Raw genomic sequence first — 20809 nt, 5'->3', positions numbered from 1 at the left:
TAGCAGCGCCTTCTCTGTTACGACAAACATGCACAATGTGGAACGACAACAAGCTTTAAAAAGGATTTGCGTACTTTCCAAACTTTAAGTGCGCTTAGTCTCAAACAGGCAGAATATTTAGCATAAAACAGCTGAGCTATTTCCCCTATAAAAAGGAATAGAGTCTGACTGATTACTAAATAATTTCCTTCCTTTAATACGCCATGTTATGCCTTGATCACTTTAACTTGTTTTCAATATTTTGGTAGAAGTTCAAGAAATAATCTTCGTTTAGTAATCATGCCATTATGATGTAGTTCGTAAAGAACAACCGAGTGCATCGCAAAAAATAGATTGGAAAACAAATTTTGACCTTTTATTTTGCGTGAAAATGTGGAATAAAATTTTTGATCCTTCTCGATGGGTAAAATAATTCCCTTCCCTCGAGCTGATCAATCAGCTTTTGAGTTGTCTTTTTACTTATGTTGGTGATTAGTGAACCACAAATAGTTCTGGCTAAGTTTAGCATTTTAGATAACTACCGTTTTAATGTTTATTATCCGAAATGCATCATGTGATGAGAACGATTAGTATGTGTTTTGCACACTGCAATTCAGCTCGTACGATGATACTTAATTAAATCCCTTCTGTTATATAAATAAAATGATAGAGAAAGTGAATATTCTCTTGGCGAACAATAGCATTTTATAGAACGTTTTTTGATATATTACTTCAATTAAAAAGGTTTAAAGGCCGTGACAGGAAAAATATCAAATACTCATGAAAATTAGTAGTTACAATCAGCGGTCTCATTCAATTGTATGCTCGCGCTAACATGCTTCATACCTGACTTGTTTCTTATGTACTATGTTACTACCGCTATATTGCCGATGCTCTCATGATTATGTTTATTTTGTAGTACCATATGTTTAAAAAGGTAAATTATGTTTACTTTTTTGTCGTTAAATATCGTTTTGTTCCCATCACATATTAAAAACACAGATAGGGCATTTTGCTCTTTTCTATGCGATATACAACCTCATTTAAGAGCTAACTATTATAGTGAGCAGGGTGAAAGATCATAGAGCTATACCATAATTGTATTTCTTCCAGTTTTCAGAACTTGAAGTTATTATTTGACGGTCGATCAGTATATTCTGTAAACCAGAAATAAACTGTTTCAGATGAGTATAGAATTAAACATTGCGCGTATAGTGTGGATCTCACTTTTTTTTTAACTTTTACACTCTTTCTCACGATTTTTATTGTCAATCGTGCGATGACTTGAAAAATAAATTTTTTGCGTCCCTAAAAGTGAAAAATGTTCGAACTGTCAAAGCTAAAAATTATACGTACGATAGGTGTGGGCACATTTGGCCGGGTGTATCTCACAGAGTACAACTCAAAATACTATGCTTTGAAGGCGGTTAGCACATCCACCCTCCTAAAATTAAAGCAAAAGGATCATCTGAACGAAGAAAGAAAAACCCTCTACGAACTTTTTTTCTGTAAGTATTTCGTCAAGCTAATCTTCAGCTTCAAGACATCCAGATCATATTTTCTGGTTTTGGAGTACGTGGGCGGTGGAGAGCTTTTTTATTGGCTGAGGAAGCGCGGACCTTTTAAATTGAAAGATGCTCGTTTTTACGCTGCAGAGATTACGCTGGCACTAGAATACCTGTTTAGCAAAAATTTGCTTTATAGAGACTTGAAACCAGAAAACATCTTGCTGACAGAAAAGGGTCACATAAAGCTGGTCGACCTAGGATTTGCCAAGAAATTGAACACGCTTACATTTACGCTCTGCGGAACACCGGAATATATGGCACCTGAAAAACTTAAATCTGAAGGATACGGTCAATCCTCAGACCTTTGGTCGCTTGGCATTCTTATTTATGAGATGCTGAAGGGCATGCCGCCATTTTACAGCAAGACACCGTACCTCATCTACCAAAAGATCCTCACCGAAACACCTAATTACAGCGATATGGATCTGATCGCGGTTGATCTTACTGAACAACTCCTGGAGAAAGATCCGAAGAAGCGACTCTCGGATATCGATAAAATCAAGAAGCATCCGTTCTTCGGTAAAATATTCGATGTTATTGACACAATTGAACCGCCAATTATTCCTAAGCTGAGTTGTGCGGGTGACAGTCAGTACTTTATTGAATATAGTGAAGAGAAAGGAGATGATACGATAGAAGAAAAGAATAGAGTTAAATTGTATTATAGTTTTGAATGAAACCGTGTGCTTAAACAAATCTTACAAGGAGTATTGCAGAGGAGATTTCTTACAATTTTAATAGAAGCGCGTTTACCCACAATTAAAGAATTTATTCTGCCGACGAGTTTATTACGTAATACTTGTGGATAATTGATGGTCATTATTGTACAATCGTGCTCCCATGTTTTTATCCGCAATAATATGCTATTTTTTCATATAATATATTCATCTATCTCCTATTACAACAATATGTTAATTTGTACTCTGTCATAATCAATTCATATCTCGCTCTTCTTGGCAGTAAGCCTAAATACTATTTATGCGTTGCAGATCAGGATTCTGCTTTATTGTTTAATCATTTTGATGAGCATTAGATCATCACCATGGCATTCTCATATCATCTAATTTAACTTGTTCCCCTATTCTTTTGTTCCAATCACGCGATAAATTGTCGTCAATATTTAATAGAATAGCAAAACAAAGCATTATTTCCTCTAAACGCATCAATAAGCTTCGTACGACCGACAAAGATTCGCACTTACACTCGCTCACATCATATACCATACAATCTATAACCTATGATTGTATACACAATTATATACCGGCGATGTGTTCAAGCTCATCTGTACTAAAACTTTTACTAAGTCTTCTACTTTCAAGCAAAGCTATATTTTATTTATTCATTTTTATACTCAAAACTATAACCATATTCAAAATGAATATTTCTCTCCGCTGTGAAATTAACCATAAATTACGTTATATATCCATTTGAGTAAATATGGCAGTTGTAATTTATATTAATTGCGAAACAAGGAAATTAAAGCCTTCGATGCTCTACGAGACAGGTGATACTAACTTATTTTCCCTTCTTCAAAAAGACAAGGGAGGTATATCGCATGCTAAATCTATTTTATTGACACAACTGTCATGTGCAGCAGACAAGAAAACGAAAAGACGGCTTGTAAGTGATTATTCAGATTATGTGATCGAAGTGGGCGAGCAAAGATGCAAAAAGAACCGTATATTCAGTGTTATCAGTCTGCTAAAAGGTAATTTGCAACTTGTTTGCAAAGTTTTTATGTATGGTATGCTGCTTATGCTATTTCTTTTGCTTGCCTTCGACTTCTTTGACTATTTCTGGAGTTGTGTACTCAGGATTAACTCTTAGAGTCAACGATATGGTATCAAATAAATGTACTGTGCTGTACGTGATTTAGTTTATCTCCTTGCTTGGTTAATCAATCAAATGCATGCTCCTGTTTCTAGAATTGATTGACTGCACGTTCCCAACTAGGGAATCGAATTGTACATTGTAATGTTACAAGAGGCGAGTAACGTGATTAATTATTATATTTGATGTGCCAACAGATGCCTTTACAATAATAACCTAGACTAACAGCGTATTTTATCATTTACATGTTTAATCTCTTTTTGTTCTGTTTTTGTGCTGATCTTGTGACGTGCCAAGACGAATTGTTTCTATTAAATGTCATTTTGCATTTCAAAAACGGATATTATCTCAAACTGTACCATAAGTACTATGCAGAGCATGCATTCACAGCTTTGTAGAAAACACTGCCTGTGCAGAAGTGTCGGTTCCATGGTTCTCACCAACTGCCATCTTTTCATAATCTGCTTTGTTCAGGCTCCACTTGTCATCTGCAATGCAAGAGGATTGGTGTAAAGCCGACAAGGTATGTAAACAGCCAATCATTCACGCATGCATACGATTATTTGATTTTAAATCAACTTTGATTTTTTTTGACGGGTGTTGGCATCAAAGAACAAGAAAATAGCATTTTTGAATATTTTTGTGAAACTTACAGCATCAAGTTCGTTTGATCATATTCGTGATAGTTCGTCTTTGATAAAATATAATACCGGGTTCATTTCTCGGTATATGTTGTTTATCCAGCAAAATTCTCTTGCACATATAAGCTGCCTATTCCATGACAGGCATGCCATTTAGACCATTCATAAAAAGCGCCAACCGATAGCTACACAAGAAGTAATCATTCGTTGATAAATTGGCCAGAAATGAGCGAAAACACTTTAATTCCATTAAATCTCTGTTCTCAGTATTGAATATATCTACCACATCACTTAAACTCATTTGTAATCTCTCATGTGTTAAGCGATAATATCAGAATATTCTGATAAGCTGCATGTGTTATCATGTTCATTCTTCATTTATTACTCTTTTTTCCAACTTATGTTGTCGATATTGTGCATTTATTTTTGGTTTGTAATAGAAAATATAAAATAACTCTTATATAGTTTTGTTTGTACACTGTGGCAGGTAAATTTTCTAATTGAGTCCGTTAACACATCATTTAACCCAAATGGTGCAAATTAAATTGATGGACTGAGAATAGCGCAGAATCCAAAAGTATGAAAATACACGAGTGCAAGAATAGATTGGAACGGAAACAAATGCGATTATTACGAAGAGCACACTGAAATACTGTACATGCTTGTCTTAACTGTTAGTAATGTAAACAAAATAGCATTTTCATTGCCGAGCAAGCATGGTATGTTAGGAGGTCTGGTATTACAATTAATGCTCTATTATTTCAGCTAACACATATTGTGTAGCGGATAAATATGTCAATTACGGTGGAGGAAGCGCAAAGATGTTTGAGATCAATATTAAAAGCCTTACACATGATTTTGCACATTTACAATTAAATGTAACGCTGATCGAGCGTGATAAACAATATATGATCCGAAATAAGAAAAATAAATTTACTGATACATTTTAATTTAATGGTATTTTCAATCAACGTGGTAGACATACGGTGATTATTCATTAATATACCATAGCTACATTATGTTGAATCACTACCTGTTAAGCGTCTACGTATAGTTCCGGTAATATAACTGAAAAGGCTCACTGGATAACTAACAAGATTACTCAGCACTCCTCCCCATGTCCAAGAACTTGATGAGCTATTGGGAGGGACTGCTGAGTTATTGGTAGCATGTGAACCTGGCGAGCCCGATGGATCTGCTCTAGGCATGCTATTCGCCGGTGGAGTGTTTGCACCTTGTTCTGCATTCGAACTGGTGTTTGCCGGACTATAGCCACCATCACCAGGAGAAGATACCGATCTATTCTGTCTAGTGGAATTTTGATTCGCGTTTACATTCGGTGAATGCTGATGAAATAAGGCTGCCGTTCCACTGCCCTTATTCGATACTGTGTTTCCCGCCTGTTTCCTGCCATCCCCTTCATTATTGCCTAGTTCCTGTGCTTGTGCATCGCTCTTTCGTTTATCTGCTTTGTCATTCTTTGCTTCCTTTATCAAGACTATGAGCAAGAATGTCAAAAAGACAAAAAGAACCGTAGAGAGTATCAGCGAACCGATCAATATTCCTTTGTTCATATGCATGCGGGACGTGCTATCTATTTATACACATTTAATAATTTATCTTTTTACGGACATGTACATGAGTTGATTTTATAAATTTGACAGTGACAGTGATGATAAAATTGTGCAGAGCCGGTATTTACAAGACATTTTAGTTTGTTTTTTGTATTTAAATCCCTCATCCACACACTACATGCTTGTAGGTTTAATTGCTTTTAATTTGACTCGTAATGTGTGTTTAACATAACTTGGTGATATCTTTTTTTGTTATTTTTTACTAAGAATCATTTATTTATTCGCACGTCAACAACATCCAAACGAGACTTTACAATGTCCAATGTGACGAAATAATCTTTTCGGCTCTAATTAAAAATTTAAAGTTGTAATTAAAAACGCGTGACGATTGAAAATGACAAGAAGAATATTATTGAATAGAATCAAGGCACAGTTTGATGCATGAGCAATTAGTTGGTTAATTATGGCACCTAATGTCGCATTTTTGAAAGAAAAAGGTTTAAGTTTCTTTTAATCCTCGGATGCAGGTCATTATAAATAATACGAAACTCTTTTTCATGTTACTTTTTGGTATCTGTATCCAGACTTTACTATCAAACAGAAAAATAGTACTTTTCTCATATAAAAGCGTCAATTGGATTAAATAACACGTAGCTGTGTGCAATCGACTGCTTTACTTTGTATTTGTATACTTTATAGACTTTGACATAGAAATATTTAATTAAGTTACAAATCAAAAAGTATAAATCACATAAGACTGTAATTTTTTAGCTATTTTACCTGTTTTTAACGATGTGCATCCGCTAATTCATATTTATTTGTGTATAATTATTGGCCAAAACAACAATTTTTGACATGATAGGAACATAATACTGATAGAATTGGACCGTAAGCATGGTTGTAGCCAAAATTGTGCTACTAGCACGCTTATTACTAGCAATTTGAGATGTATTGTTTACTCGGACTTGCTACACAATAATAAACTTTCTATCAAAAAACTGTCTTGAAGCGATAAATGGATAATTTAGACATGCGATCAAATCTTCAATTGCAAATTAGATCACAGTTTTAACATGGTATTAGGTTGCAATAAAATAATTTTGATACCATTCTGATCTATATTCATTTAATTTATCTGCTTTAGCATAGGTTTCTAGCTACTCGATCGAAATATTCAAAAAACAGAGATTATGTTGCACAACAGTGATTTTGTCGTATATACCATGTCTTCTTGGATGAACGTGTTTGTCTTTTGATTTTTGTAGTGCGACACGTTACACAGGCAAAGCGATACCAAACGGTACAATTTATTTGTAGAAGTGTGTTTAATTATCATTTGTTAATACATAAATAGACTTTCTTGGTGCCAAATAGCGCAGCTTAAGAACATTGACAATTTCTATCAAACAATGTATTGGTTCAGCCGTGCACATGTTGGTCAAGGTTGAGTAAGATTCTCATGTACTTCATCCAACAATTCAAGCTTTATTTTGTTTCAGTCTCTCAGTTCGTGTTATGTAAGACATCACAAGTTCACAAACCGTTGACAATGAACAGGCAAAAATATATTTTTATAATTTTACTAGCTGTGCTATTTCCGTTTATAAAACTGGAAAAGTGTTCTATCCATAAATCGATACTTTCTTCTCTTCATATGTCGTATTATGTTTTTTCTATTGTTTGAGATCGTATGGTAAGGGTAAATTAATTGGCTACTATTCGGTGATCGTGTAATTTTGATGTTGTTAGTAGAAAACAATTGAGGACATCTCAGAAAGAATGAGTTGTACAACAACTTTAGGCCCTTTATTCAGTGCAAATACATGAAATAAGCATTTTTTATTTTTCTCGAAGGGTTAAATAATTTATTCCACAGAACTGGACAATCAGATTGCGAGTTGCTTTTTTAATTATATGAAATTAACCAACATATATAAGAAAGGTTAATATCTGCGGAATCGTTCAATATATGATATTAGTTACGTTACTATATTCAAACAGATATAATCTCATTTTAATGTGTACAGTTCGGTTACAGGCATTTGTTCTGTCATTCTTATTCAGATATGTTCATCCAAACATCGAACATGGCATTCCATTCTTTAGAATTTTCAATTTTTTTTCTGATAGTGATTCTAAAGTACCTTTTTAGCTTGTGCATATCGTCTGCCATATGTTTTAGTCGAAGACACTCAAAGAAGCGAATTAGCCTGTTTTTTCTTCCAGATATTGCATTATTGTTCAATTTCATAAATCTAAAGTATCTTCGTACGGTTGATAATACAAATTTGCAATCAATTTCGTTCTTTATAATGACAGTTCCTTCGAAAAAAAGTTTTTTCTGTTTCTTTATGAATAAATATGTGTCTCGGACCACGATCATAAGGTTGCGTAGGTCATGGCTCGTATCACTGTCCAATACATTTAGTTCTGGGGCTGTGTCAAGTTCGACAGATGCTGCCTGTTCTAAATCTTGCGATAGATTATCTTTGAACTGGCAATCGAGAGGCAACGTGAAGTTTTCCTCAATTGCCTTGTAAAAAAGGGTCAGAGAAAGCACTTTTAAGATTGCTTCCTGCAGTTCAGTGTCTGTGTCCAACACATGTCTGTAAACAACTTTTTTGAGTGCCTTGATCAACCCGGAAAGATGAAGCAAAAAACGCTGCAAGTACGCCATACATTTAAGCTGTTCAGCGTGCTTGGTTAATAATGTATCGTAGAGGTTTCTTAAGGTGTTAATATGCTCAAAGTCCTCTAACTTACGTTTTCTCGGCGCTTCTAACACGTAATAGTGGACAAGATTGAGGAGTAGCGAGCAGTCAAGAAAAAAAAGCTGACTCACATTTATTACTTCATCAGCAGAGCGGTTCTTGATATAATTTTCGAACACCCGAACTATATTGTCGAAATATCCGAGAAATACATGTAAGTTGAACCATGCATTGTAATATTCGTATCTTGAGTGCCCTGAAGACACTCCAGCTGCGATATTAGAAAGAAGTTCATCAGGTTCATTGTATTCCGCAGAATTCTCGATTCTACTCAGCAAACCTTCGATCACTGGTGCATTACCAGCAGCTGCAGAACTGTAACAACCTCTAAACCAAAAAGTAAACCATGCGTAAAAAACCATTGCTGGGCTGACAGCTGTAAAAAGCAATCATTTTAATCGAGAGGTAAATTATTTGATCGAAATCCGTCGAATACTTTTTGAGAAAACTTACAATGGCAGGATATGAACAAAGAGAAAAGTCTTTTTGTGAATATTCGTTTGTTCAGCACGCATTATACGTAAGCATCAAGCAAGCTCGCTTGGTGCACCTGCGCCATGATGATCTTTTGATTAAAAAGGAAAGTTTTTTGTTTCTAGAAATGCCGTACACCTGTTTAAATTCCTATATTTAATGCACACTGTCATTCCCATCGCTGCTTGATTTCGTAGACTTGCAGCAAATCTTCGTGGATACTCTCCAGAACATTAAAAGGCGTGGTTAATACCAATAAAAATGATAATTTTATACTTTGCAGAAAATAAGCACTAATATTAGTTTGAAAAGGCGCTGCGATTTTTATGCTTAAACCATCTTTTTGTGAAGAAGGAGAAACTCTTGTGATATATCGCAAAATATGACGAAACTGGTATTTATAGTACGGGTAATCGGTTGTGCAAAAAAGAGTGCGATTGGCGAATATTCCTGCAATAGCATAATTCTTATCGCTATATCTGTTATAGGCGCATATCACATCAAGAGAGTTTGCTTGTGTGTTATTGTAGGACGTTCTAGGTAAACGAACATTCCTAAAAAACATATTTCAAGTGTTGGCTCGTAGAAAAATAATCTCCTAGACATCATGGCGAAGAATCGGAAATGAATGGTACCAGGTGAAAAGTTGGTACATATGAAAATAAATATAAACTGATTCGCCATTTTGTCGCACCTATTACGGGTAAAACTTTTTAAAATGGAAACAGACTTTTTTATGATATACGGTATAAAAGCATTTAAGAAGTTGAATGGAGGTAAATAAACGTTTTCTAGTCAAAAAACTGGAGAATTAAACGAATATGACACTTTTAAACACTGAAAAATCGAAGAATTGAGATTTTCACGCTGAGAATTAAAAAGCATTTTGGACAATTCTGAAAAGTAAAAAATATTGGATGGTAAAAATTGATGAACGTGTGGAAGAGTCACTGGAACACGAAAATAAACAAAACAGTTCTAACAAGCAGGAAGTGTGCCGAACAAATCTAGTTAAACATACGAAACAGTTGGAATGGTACAAAATTGTAGAATGATGGTGTGAACAAAAAAGACTATTTAAATTGCGCTACTCCTGCAGGTAAACAGACATGAGCATGTCGTTGAGGAATGGTTCACGGTATATTTGTGATAAAAGAGCAAATTTTAAAAGTTCTCTCAGCATTCGTGCAATTTTTAGTATTATATTCGATTTGTTCTTCATTTTTATTATTTACTCTCTGTTTGCAACTGCTTTTATGCCATGATCGATGTTACTGTTGCCTCATCCATGGTTGCAGTCCTTGTGCAGGTGCAATTTTTTGAGTCAAATTCTGCTAAAAAGTGAACGAGAGAAGGGAACCTTTTTATTGATGTGTGAGAGGAAAAATGATTGACTTTGGTGGGAAGAAGAACGTTTAATAAAAATGCGCATTCTGTTCGTACATACCTTTCAGGTTATAGGAATTGTTATATATCGCAGTAATACGCACAAAATCACTCAGGAACACATCTACAATCTTTTATAGCAAACTATTGGCGGACCAAACGTATTTTTGTTGTTTTTAGTTCGTCTCTCCTACACATCGCACTTAAAACGGTGTTACATGCTCAATTTACATCGATTATCACTTGTTATGATGTGATACATCAGTACTTTGACCATTACATGTTTGACGAGCTGCAATAACCCATTTCATCGCTCTGGTACTCGTAGATCCGCCTTACATGCACATTTTTAGGATGTATCAGAATCGAACCGTCTTCGTCCGATTCATCGCTTTCCTCACTCCACATCTCATCCAGCACCGTTTCCATAACCAAAAGTTCATCTTTTCGTCTTTTCAGATGGTAAAAGAAAAATCCCATAACAAGACCAAGTATCAGAATCATACACAGAAATGTGACCGTAGATACGCTATATTCACCACATTCCTCGGTCACAACCGTTGGTTCACCATACCAGCACTCATGAATTTCACTGTTCAGATGCTTAAGCATTTTACCGCGCGCAGCTATCTTTTCGTAGTATCCCTGAGTCGCACGCTCATCACTGAGATCAAGTACCTTCATAGAATAAGCACAGCTATTGTAATCTTGGTTTTTGGATGTTAGGAAGGAACAGTACTTCGTTATAGCGTGGCATATCGCTTTTAAACCGAAATAAATGTGTTTTTCGTATGACATTACGACAATTTCGCCCTTAAACTCCTCTTCAGACCATTCTTTGAACAGATAATCAATTCCAAACATTTCCCCTCATGTTTTCACCGAAATATAAGCCCGGTATAAAGGGCTAATTGCAAATATTCTTAGCAAATCGAAGAAAGAATTGAGGTAGATCAGCGAGAGTGAGAAGAAAGTGGGGTGTATAGGTGAGTGTACCGTGAGGAGGTAGATCAATGGTCCTTCGAATCCGTTTCTAGGCGTATTTGTTGCTCCATGTATTAGTTCTCTGCATTTCTCAGAAGCAGAACATTAATTACTGCAGAACCGCAACTTTCCAGACCAACAAACACCCTAGTATACCAGCAAATACATCCTCCTCCTTTTACAAAAACTTATCTAATTGCTAGCACTGACAGCTTTTCTGATGCTTCACCATCCGTTACTTCCAATTGCACCCATTCATCCGCTAAGCACTGCATCACGGTGGAATGCAGCAGAGAAGCAGTTCAAATCACTCCCTGTCCCTATCAGCGAACTTGTGCGTGCATACATCACCTACAAATAGGGCGAGCAATCATCGTTTGATTAGGTGATAGTTCGTTTCACACCCATGTTCACGTTCTAATTTCTTCCTCTCGTGCGTATTTGTCAGTTCGTTGCATTGGTCTGTTCAAGACTCGTCTATGAATCGATTCCACAGTTCCGTGCTAAAATGAAGACACTTCCAGGCCAAGGATTGTTCCTCATCAACGATCGTACATCAATTAATAAATTTAATTGCGCTCAACCTCATTCCATACCATTTATTTTTACAAAACTAGGTGTACTCCACATAATTTTACAAAACCTCATTTTACAACACTAAATCGTACCAAACCTCATTTTAATCGCTGCCATCCCCGACCTAAGGCAACAACTTCTCGTTTCCGACCGCAATATTGAGCAACACACATGTCCACATCCTCACAAAGTTCACAACCTTCCATCCCAACACAACCAAACATATCATAGCCAAAACCAAAAGCACAATTTCACCATACTTCCACACCTTCCTCATCTTTCCACCACTCGTTCCCCGTTTCAGCAGCGACTCGGCAAGTTTGCTCTTGCCCGTATTGTACATGCAATCCGTGTATGCATCGATGATCGAATGGTCCACGGTTTGACCGTCGAGGTGGTGCAGCAGTTTGTCGATGTTGTGCTTCTTGGACGAGATTGTGGGGGAGAATGCGGGTGGCATGAAGTGGGTGGGACAGCGGCGTATAAATTGATGTTTTAATGAAAACGGAAAGATTGGGCAATGTGGACAAAGAAGGAATAATTTGAGGAGGTGCGTGCTGGTGTGGTGCACGAGCGGAATGAATGGCCGTACGTTCTCGGTGGTGCAGCGTGTTGCAGTACGCATCTTTAAGTGACACTCCATGTGATTGATTCGTATGGGGACGATGCCCGCACCCGAAGTGCAAGAAGCTCATTTAGGGGGTGCATGCCGCGCAACCCTGCGAAGAGCGGATAGAACTGTTGGATCCACAAATGCGCATAAAGCACGCGGAATGAACCGAGCGCAATCACAGATCACGAGCGGTACGGTTCAAACACGAGAATACAAAGCAGCACGGTTCAAAACCGGCAGTAACACGGTCAAAAACAATTCCTCATCTCATTTATTCAACCATCCCTAACTTTCCCTTACTCATCATCTGTTCAATGTAGGTACGTCCCACGCTGTGCTTAACAAAATCAGTAACAGCAACAGCACTGCACTTAGGCATCTTCTTAACATCAGCCAACGTAGTCCTCCCCAGCTGTGCCATATCGGCAAGCTCATCCCCACTTTCGATCACAACAACCGGCACACCACTCTTCTTAGACAGCCCAACAACAACAGCCCTGTACTTGTCATCGATCTCCTTCGATATAAAAACCATCTTTGCATCGCTCCTCAACAACGTCTTGGTCACCTGCCGGATGCCACATTTTAATTTGTTGTTTGATGATGATATTTTTAGCACCTGCGTGATGGCGTCTTTCAGAGTGAACGTGTCGTCGATTATGGGCGCGTATACCTGCTCTGTCATTTTTATATTTCTGGGGATCAAAAAAAATGAAAATTTTTGAGGAGTGCGCAGCCATGAAATGGTCGTGCTGATGGTTTACCCGTAGATACGATCTGATCGGTGCAGTATAACGATTCATTGTTACGTACCATTACATTGATGATCCGTAACACCGCTAACCACCCCACAAATGCTCATTCTCTTCCATCCACACCACCCAACAGCTCAAAAGTACCGAAGTAACCACACCAAATTAATTTACTGCTGTTTCACCACGTGTAAAAACCGTTCGATAGCATACGTTCCGTAAATAAACGGTGAACTAACGCATTTTAAACCGGTGCTCTTTATGCAGCTCTACCCGTTCGCATTTCCTACATCAACACGTGCTCATCTTATTCATCAAAAATTATTTATCTGCAATTCATTTTCTAATTTTTACCGGTTCATTACGTTTATGTTCATCGTACCTTTACTTCGTATTTAATTCTTTGCCTTTTCTCCATCCTGTCTTAGCTCTCCATTCACCCTGTCTTAGCTCTCCCTTCACCCTGTTTTAGCTCTCCCTCCATCCTGTCTTAGCTCTCCATTCACCCTGTCTTAGCTCTTCCTTCACACCAATGTACCCCACACGTTCATCTTTGTTCAGGTGCTATGGGAAGGTGATAAGCGTGCTGTCAACAACAAACAAAATATTTTTCCTACCTTTCCTCCACATCAGCACTCTCATTTATGCCTATCTTCTACATCACTGCTCTTATCTTCACCTGTTCTCAGTTCCTTCCAAATAAAAATATCCCTAATTCCCACACCCCAAAGCAAATGTCCGCAGAAATACAGCAAATATCCACAATTGCATCCCTGCTCGATCTAAAAACAGCCGCAAAATCAATGAAAAAGCCTTTAATCCTAAAGTTCACAGCACCATTCTGCAATCCATGCAAAATAATGGCAGAAGAACTAAAAAAGTACAAAGGCCGTGATATTGCGCTGGTGAACATTGATGTGCGTGAGAATGTCGAGCTTATGAAGCATTTTGGTGTGCGTGCCGTGCCTTACTGCTGTGTTTTGGATGAGGAGTGTGCGGTTGTTAGGGATAGGAGCGGGTTGATGTATGTGGATGAGTTTGAACGGTTTGTGGAGGGAACGGATGAGAGGGAGCTGTGAGGAGATGGCAATAAAAATGTTTATTCCAGTTTGCTGGCAGCATTCCTTCAAATGCGGCACTACGGGCGAACCACTCTGGTAATGATGAACAATACGTGGTGTGTGAAGCGTTCAATTACGGTATTTAATGCCAATACGGTGAGGTGCAGTTATGTGGTTGGGCAGGCACGTATTACCCATCAACACAAATTCTTAAAATTATCACCTGTCCATTAACACAAATGAAAATTACCACAACTTAACCACCCCACGGTAATAATCCATCTGTTGTGTCACAATTGATCGCCTCAAATAAATTTACTTACAACACACCCCTCATGTCAGAACAGGATACAAAACCCTTAATAATCAAGAAACACGTGAAAAAGAGCGTTAAGCAGGAAGATGAACAACCAAAGCTTATAAAATTGGATGCAAGGAGTGCTAAGATAGTTGTACATGCAAGGGAGAATATGAAGATGACACAGAAAGACCTGGCAGGTAAAATTAACAAGCCTGTGGGTGTTGTGAGGGATGCTGAGAAGGGTGTGGAGGTTGAGAGGAGTGTTGTTGAAATGATTGAGGGAGTTTTGGGCGTGAAAGTGCAGGGAGGTAAGTAATGATCGGTGTTGGTTAATGTATGGGAAGGTTGTGAAGTTCTACGGAGGAAGAGATTGTAAGGGAGATGGATGAGGAGTACCACACGGTGTAGGAAGTAAAAAAGTAAAAGTATTTGGCTATGCCCATGCCTTCCGTGTTCAAAGAGTGGTACAGGAAAGCGTGCCGCTATCTGGTAAAGGTTAGCCGTGGTAGAAATGAACTGTTCTGTCATGCAATGCACGGCTATGGCACTACGTAACGTTGATTGCATGAACTGCTCGCAGATTTGTTCTATTGCGCTGCTAATCGGCATACTCTGCCTATTTTCTACCCCTCCGCCATAGCTTTTATTCTCATACCACGGTAAACCAATGCTCGTCCAATCCTTCTCTTCTTCATAAAAACGTAATCCTTCACTTTTTCAGTACCTCACCACTCAACCCCAACTCTTCAACAATCGCTCCCTTCTTTTTTCCCATCCCCTCGCACAGCTCGTCCACGATGTTCCTAAGAATGCCCATTCTGCACTTCTTTATCCCAACCAATTCCTTGTACATGCCCATGACCCTGTCATATTCCTTCTTATCAATACCTGCTTTCCTTATCTCATCCATCTCAGCACGTACCCTCTCCTTTCTTTCTCTCAGCTCTACAATCATGTGCATCAACTGCTCATCGGACGGATACTCCTTAAGCCGAGCTATGCCATCTTTCAAGCCACATATCTCTTGCTCAACGCCCTTCACACGTTCCTCTATTTCATGTACATCACCACCATTCACACACGCATTGCCGTAGTTGTACACGTAAACCGCACTCTTGTTGTACAGCTTGCTTATCACACGGTCTTTTTCCACCAATGCATCTAACGCACTTGCAAGCGTTGCTCTTTTTATTTCATTTTTGAATGCTATCAGAAGATCTTGGATGGAATGCGGTCTGTACGATAGTTCCATGTGGCTAAGAACGATTTGCTCTATTTCTGTTTGTGACAGGACAGACGGTTTCTTTGTAGCACCGGGCTGCGCATCACTTTCATCCGTGTGTTGCTCTTTTCCTGCACTTCTTTTTTTTATTTATGCTTTTCTTTTTATTTATGCTTTTTTTGTTGTTCGTGTTCTCTTTGCCTTTACCCACGGCGTTTCCATTTCTAATGCCTCTTCTGCCATTCTTACTCTCGCCACTGTTGCTATCCTCGTTCTCACCCTCATCGCTATCTTCATCTCTACCCCCATCACTATTGCTGTCCCCATCCCTACCCTCATCATTCTCCTTGTCCGTAGTACTGTTCGTTTCATCCCTGTCACTTCCTTCCTCATCAACTACCCGACCTCGTGCACTTATCTGTTCCACACTCTCGATTTGTTCATCGTCTTTCTTCTTCTTCACCGCTACTGTACGTTTTTTCCTTTTAGCATTCTTTTTCTCAGTCGGCATGAAGGGGTCCAACACGCATAAAGGATTAAGAATGCAACCTTAAGTTGCATGAACGGATAAGAATGCAATTATGCGGATGTTAAAGTATATAAGCGGAACGGTTCGTATTAAATGCACTTTTTACTTTGAATGGGTTGGGCTGTTTTGTTGTGATGGTCGTGTGTTTGGGGATGACAGCCTTGCACGGTACGTGGAAGCATTCGCTGAGCGTTTGGTTTAACACGTGCTTGGGCCATTCGTGGTGTGCATGCTCGTCCCTACCAATGTCCCATGTGAGACATTCTTCGTGCCAATCCGCTTATCAGCATATCGTGCCAACCCTACGTATCATCGTAAATATCACTATCTCTCCAACAAAACTAAATCAGTACCCACCTTTATACATCATCCTCACATCAACGGCACCAACTCCGCCCTCAACCCCGCAGTAACCAACCACCCATCCACAAAACACCATTTCCCTAACACCCACGCCAACACACACCCTGTCAACCATGCCGATCCGCCCATCATAAAAATACACGCACTTACCAAGCGTACCCGTTCCGATCAATCCGTACCACTCGCCGTACCCCATCGCATACACCGGGCCATCGTGCACATACCGTTCGACCAGCCGTTCGTTGTCGTACACGAGCATTTGCTTGTCGGTTGACACGGTGTATAAGCGGTTGTGGTGTAGATGAGCGTTTACAGATGCTGTGTGATCGTTGTACACGTGCTTGGATGGTGAGCTGATGTGGAGGAGGGTGGTTGTGTGGTCGGATGATGAGCATGTTATGTGGGTTGGGGATGATGTTAGGTGATTTATGGAGAGTCTGTGTTTGTAGAGCAGTGTGATATTAGGACTGCTTATGTCAGCGGTAGGACCGGTAACATGGTTGGTATGACCGGTGTTGGTGCCGTGGTTAGCATCAGATACGTCATCACCACCGTCTTCATTGCCAGCAACAGCCTCAGTACTTACGAGCACAACCTCTCCATCACCAGATCCGCATACATACCCGCCCTCAATCACTTCTACTTCATAACACGCACCCTCAAACACCTTGTACACCTTCTTTCCCCTCCCATCCAACCCACATTCACCCACCACACCCTCACTATCAGCACACACCAGCGAATCACCATACACCCTAAGAGAAAGTATCGGTGCGCGTGTTATTCTGTACGTACGAGCATGCGTAAATACGCTGCCCGATAACGTGCCGTAATAAACATCAGTAGGTGCTGATGTTATGGCAGTTATCACATCGTTCACGTGGTGCGTATGCATCGGTCTGTACTGGTCCGAAAGTGTCGCTGTGCGCGGCATGACCGTATTTTTACGCTCACCCCTCTGTGTGCCGTGCTCATCGGTGTTTGACACGGTGCTGTGACCACTTTCACACGGAGCACTCTCTTTAGCACTGCCCTCCTCTTCATTACCATCTTTTGTGCCTGTCCCTTCCGCATTGCTCATATCATCAACGTTCTGCTGTAAAGCATTCTCTTTCATGCCGTCCTCTCCCACCTCAGCACTCCCATGTTCCTCTCTACAGCACCTTTTATTAATTTCCACCATTCCACCGTATGCTATGACCATTTCATCGCCTTTAAGAGCAATTAATGGCATGCAATCCTCCAATCGTATGTTATGCACCATGTCATGTTTTAGATTCGCTGTACCATCGCACCACTTCTTCTCTTCCTTTACGTTCTTAATCGCTCCCCCACCACTCTTCATCTTTTCTTCTCCTTTTCCTCCACTCTTCACCTTTTCTTCTCCTTCTCCTCCACTCTTCACCTTTTCTTCTCCTTCTCCTCCACTCTTCACCTTTTCTTCCCCTTCTCCACCACTCTTCACCTTTTCTTCACCTTCCCCACCACTCTTCACCTTTTCTTCTCCTTCCCCACCACTTACCTTTCCCACATCCCTAACAACACCTACACACTTTCCCATAAAATACCTTTCATCCCTATCCATCACAACCTCACATACCCTAGTCCCACCTCCTCTCCCACACTCCTCCAAATAAACAAACTGCAACCCTTTCATAAGCAATTCTTTCAACGTGTGCTGCATACTATCGGCACACTCTGCTTCATTTACAAACGAAAAGTAGGTGTGGTAATACTTTTCATCGTACAGGTATGATTTTATTAGTGTGTTGATGTCGTTGTTGGTGAGAATTATCATTTCTTTGTGCGATGAGGGGGTGGTTTATTCATTTTTATGGATGGTGATGTTGAACGGTAATGCTACGTGTTATTGATGATAATAGCATTTTACATTATTTAATGTTACCACCAATTATTTTTATTATTATTGCGTAGTTACAAATTAACGGTATCACCTACCGATCTGACACCCACCCCTAGCATTACCATAATTTAGCATACCACAGGAAATAAAGATTGTACCTGCTGTACACGCATTGTTACGCGTACAAGGTGATTTGTAACGATTATGGAATGCGGAGTATTCAATTCGAGTGAACAGCCCTGCAGCATGTTAGAGATGATTGTTGTGTATTGCAATGTAGTACCCATCATAACACCCTTGTTCTGAGGCATTACCACCTTGTCCTTGCAATCGTTCATCAATTTCCCTCTTTTTAACTAAAAGTGCGCTTGATTCATCTCATACAGCACCACACAAACAAAATTACCTTGGCTACCGCCTGTTACACTGCAAAAAGAATTTTTGGTTGATTCATTTCTGATGTGAGAGTACGAAAAGAATAAAAATACTATTAAAGAAGGATGATGAGTAAAAAGAAGAGCTTTCCCTTAACAGGTACTGCTTGCCGTACACTCCGATTGCACCAACACCATTTTTCTTAAACAACGCGTTTATCATACCAACCCAACTTATCACACCACCGTTTCATAATCATAGGGCCGTGGTTCATAAGGCACCTCCTGCAAATCTATTTGCACTCCTTCAACCACCTCTTGAGACCTTTCCCTACGCCTGCTTTTCTTCTTACTCGTTTGCACTCCCTCAACCACCTCTTGAGACCTGTCCGTACGCCTGCTTTTCTTCCTACTCACCTGCCTCACAGCGTCATTTTCATGAGCATACGGTTTTATACACAGTATGTATATACTCGTAATTATTATATAGAACGCAACAAGCACCCCAAGGAAAATAAACATTATATTACCTGTGCCAAGCACATTTTTTGATGCATTCGTGGTTTGGAGTGGTTCTGTGCTTTTTACTGTGCCATTGAATGGTGCAACTGTGGTATTTGCAGTCGTAGAGCGTGGATACGCAGGATTACTCATTTGGGATTTTTTTTATTTTTCTGTAAAATACGTTCACGTACTTTTCATGAAACCAATCACAAATTTACTCCTCACAGTTGTGCCTTACACCACTGTAATTCATAGATTGGTACGTACGGTTCTACGACGTGTCACGTGTTAGTTCGTTTGTTGGGCAGATGAGGAGCGCCTAAGGAACAGACTTTCATTACTGTGCTATTTTGGTCCATAGAATGAAATACAAGTCTATTTATTCGTACAAATTTATCTTTTCTTTAAATAATTTTTTTAGTATTTTTTCTTTGCTCTCTTTTTAGCGAGTCGCTGAAACTAATCCTGGCAAGGTAATTGTAAAAAGATGAATAAACGTACTTTTATCCAAAAAATCGTGTTACGCAATGTAACACCTGCAAATGCCTAAGAAAAAGTTTACAGGGCAATTGCTGTATTGTGACCAAGACACAGTCCAAAAAGGTCACAATTTGAAAATATGTAAGCACCTCTCGTTGTGAAAATCAGGCACAGCAAAGTACACTAAGTAAAAGTTGTGCTATCGATGATTAGAATTTCTCATGGTTGCTGTTATCATCAGTATGATTAACGGTTCAAAAGCTGATCGGCCAGTTCCAGAAAAAGGTCAAAATTTCTATTTTATGTTTTTACCTCGAGTAGAGGCTAAAAATTGTTATCAATTCCTTTTTTCTAGAACATGTTCAAAACCATTTACAAGCAACATAGCATAATTACCAGACAAGAATTAATTCATCAGCTCTACCAAAAGATTCAAAACGAATGAAAATCGTAGCATGGTATGTTAAAGGAGGAAAGAATCGTTTCATAGGCAATCAAATTTTGTTCCGTTTTATAAACGGAGTTAGAACTGCTAATGAATCAACAAATGTGTTGCGGTAACCATCTACACTATTTTTACTTTGTATTAAAATATTGATTTATTGCCTTTCCACAACTGAACAATCTCGTTTCACCTATATCAGCTGATGATAAGCACTGTACCTTTTACCTGGTTACTATCTTCATGTTTTACTAGCCATGCCATTTCTGTTTATAAAACGTAACACGTCAAATTGTACGCAGCAAACGTATTTTTTCAAATTTGCTTTCACTTCTTGTTGTACTCTCTCCTGTACATTTTTGGTAAATGCTAAAAATTAATTTTTGACAGAAATGATGTTTCCGTAATAATTCCTTACGATATCACCGATTGATAAAGACAGAGGTAAAAATTGCATTCATATGCACTTCTTAATATCATGCAAATGCATGAATGTTAGTACGGTACGCGTACTACGATTA

General features: G+C 38.9%; 14 protein-coding genes across 14 annotated transcripts; 4 read left to right on the top strand and 10 right to left on the bottom strand.

The window, feature by feature from the left end:
- Positions 1-1300: 1300 nt before the first annotated feature.
- Positions 1301-2327, top strand: VCUG_02271 (AGC/PKA protein kinase; the record flags this gene model as incomplete). The annotated part of the gene is made up of 1 exon (XM_008077090.1): positions 1301-2327. The coding sequence occupies one exon, from the start codon at positions 1301-1303 to the stop codon at positions 2222-2224; it is 924 nt and encodes a 307-aa protein (XP_008075281.1). The 3' UTR covers positions 2225-2327.
- A 657-nt stretch (positions 2328-2984) lies between these two features.
- On the top strand, positions 2985-3426 carry VCUG_02270 (uncharacterized protein; the record flags this gene model as incomplete). Its single annotated transcript, XM_008077089.1, has 1 exon — positions 2985-3426. The coding sequence occupies one exon, from the start codon at positions 2985-2987 to the stop codon at positions 3372-3374; it is 390 nt and encodes a 129-aa protein (XP_008075280.1). The 3' UTR covers positions 3375-3426.
- Positions 3427-4951: 1525 nt separating this feature from the next.
- Positions 4952-5592, bottom strand: VCUG_02269 (uncharacterized protein; the record flags this gene model as incomplete). Its single annotated transcript, XM_008077088.1, has 1 exon — positions 4952-5592. One exon carries the CDS (start codon positions 5590-5592, stop codon positions 5035-5037), a length of 558 nt encoding a protein of 185 aa, XP_008075279.1. The 3' UTR covers positions 4952-5034.
- Positions 5593-7648: 2056 nt separating this feature from the next.
- Positions 7649-8725, bottom strand: VCUG_02268 (uncharacterized protein; the record flags this gene model as incomplete). Its single annotated transcript, XM_008077087.1, has 1 exon — positions 7649-8725. One exon carries the CDS (start codon positions 8723-8725, stop codon positions 7649-7651), a length of 1077 nt encoding a protein of 358 aa, XP_008075278.1.
- A 281-nt stretch (positions 8726-9006) lies between these two features.
- Positions 9007-9402, bottom strand: VCUG_02267 (uncharacterized protein; the record flags this gene model as incomplete). The annotated part of the gene is made up of 1 exon (XM_008077086.1): positions 9007-9402. The coding sequence occupies one exon, from the start codon at positions 9400-9402 to the stop codon at positions 9007-9009; it is 396 nt and encodes a 131-aa protein (XP_008075277.1).
- A 1097-nt stretch (positions 9403-10499) lies between these two features.
- VCUG_02266 (uncharacterized protein) lies at positions 10500-11087 on the bottom strand (the record flags this gene model as incomplete). The annotated part of the gene is made up of 1 exon (XM_008077085.1): positions 10500-11087. One exon carries the CDS (start codon positions 11085-11087, stop codon positions 10500-10502), a length of 588 nt encoding a protein of 195 aa, XP_008075276.1.
- Positions 11088-11907: 820 nt separating this feature from the next.
- VCUG_02265 (uncharacterized protein) lies at positions 11908-12243 on the bottom strand (the record flags this gene model as incomplete). Its single annotated transcript, XM_008077084.1, has 1 exon — positions 11908-12243. One exon carries the CDS (start codon positions 12241-12243, stop codon positions 11908-11910), a length of 336 nt encoding a protein of 111 aa, XP_008075275.1.
- Positions 12244-12667: 424 nt separating this feature from the next.
- On the bottom strand, positions 12668-13081 carry VCUG_02264 (uncharacterized protein; the record flags this gene model as incomplete). The annotated part of the gene is made up of 1 exon (XM_008077083.1): positions 12668-13081. One exon carries the CDS (start codon positions 13079-13081, stop codon positions 12668-12670), a length of 414 nt encoding a protein of 137 aa, XP_008075274.1.
- Positions 13082-13882: 801 nt separating this feature from the next.
- On the top strand, positions 13883-14227 carry VCUG_02263 (uncharacterized protein; the record flags this gene model as incomplete). Its single annotated transcript, XM_008077082.1, has 1 exon — positions 13883-14227. The coding sequence occupies one exon, from the start codon at positions 13883-13885 to the stop codon at positions 14225-14227; it is 345 nt and encodes a 114-aa protein (XP_008075273.1).
- Positions 14228-14544: 317 nt separating this feature from the next.
- Positions 14545-14826, top strand: VCUG_02262 (uncharacterized protein; the record flags this gene model as incomplete). The annotated part of the gene is made up of 1 exon (XM_008077081.1): positions 14545-14826. The coding sequence occupies one exon, from the start codon at positions 14545-14547 to the stop codon at positions 14824-14826; it is 282 nt and encodes a 93-aa protein (XP_008075272.1).
- Positions 14827-15219: 393 nt separating this feature from the next.
- Positions 15220-15762, bottom strand: VCUG_02261 (uncharacterized protein; the record flags this gene model as incomplete). The annotated part of the gene is made up of 1 exon (XM_008077080.1): positions 15220-15762. The coding sequence occupies one exon, from the start codon at positions 15760-15762 to the stop codon at positions 15220-15222; it is 543 nt and encodes a 180-aa protein (XP_008075271.1).
- Positions 15763-15841: 79 nt separating this feature from the next.
- Positions 15842-16243, bottom strand: VCUG_02260 (uncharacterized protein; the record flags this gene model as incomplete). The annotated part of the gene is made up of 1 exon (XM_008077079.1): positions 15842-16243. One exon carries the CDS (start codon positions 16241-16243, stop codon positions 15842-15844), a length of 402 nt encoding a protein of 133 aa, XP_008075270.1.
- A 364-nt stretch (positions 16244-16607) lies between these two features.
- VCUG_02259 (uncharacterized protein) lies at positions 16608-18470 on the bottom strand (the record flags this gene model as incomplete). The annotated part of the gene is made up of 1 exon (XM_008077078.1): positions 16608-18470. The coding sequence occupies exon 1, from the start codon at positions 18420-18422 to the stop codon at positions 16608-16610; it is 1815 nt and encodes a 604-aa protein (XP_008075269.1). The 5' UTR covers positions 18423-18470.
- A 603-nt stretch (positions 18471-19073) lies between these two features.
- VCUG_02258 (uncharacterized protein) lies at positions 19074-19516 on the bottom strand (the record flags this gene model as incomplete). Its single annotated transcript, XM_008077077.1, has 1 exon — positions 19074-19516. The coding sequence occupies one exon, from the start codon at positions 19514-19516 to the stop codon at positions 19100-19102; it is 417 nt and encodes a 138-aa protein (XP_008075268.1). The 3' UTR covers positions 19074-19099.
- Positions 19517-20809: the final 1293 nt, after the last annotated feature.

This window comes from Vavraia culicis (genome assembly GCF_000192795.1).
Source record: "Vavraia culicis subsp. floridensis unplaced genomic scaffold supercont1.51, whole genome shotgun sequence".
Classification (NCBI taxonomy): domain Eukaryota; kingdom Fungi; phylum Microsporidia; family Pleistophoridae; genus Vavraia; species Vavraia culicis.
This window is presented reverse-complemented; position numbering and strand designations above follow the sequence as displayed.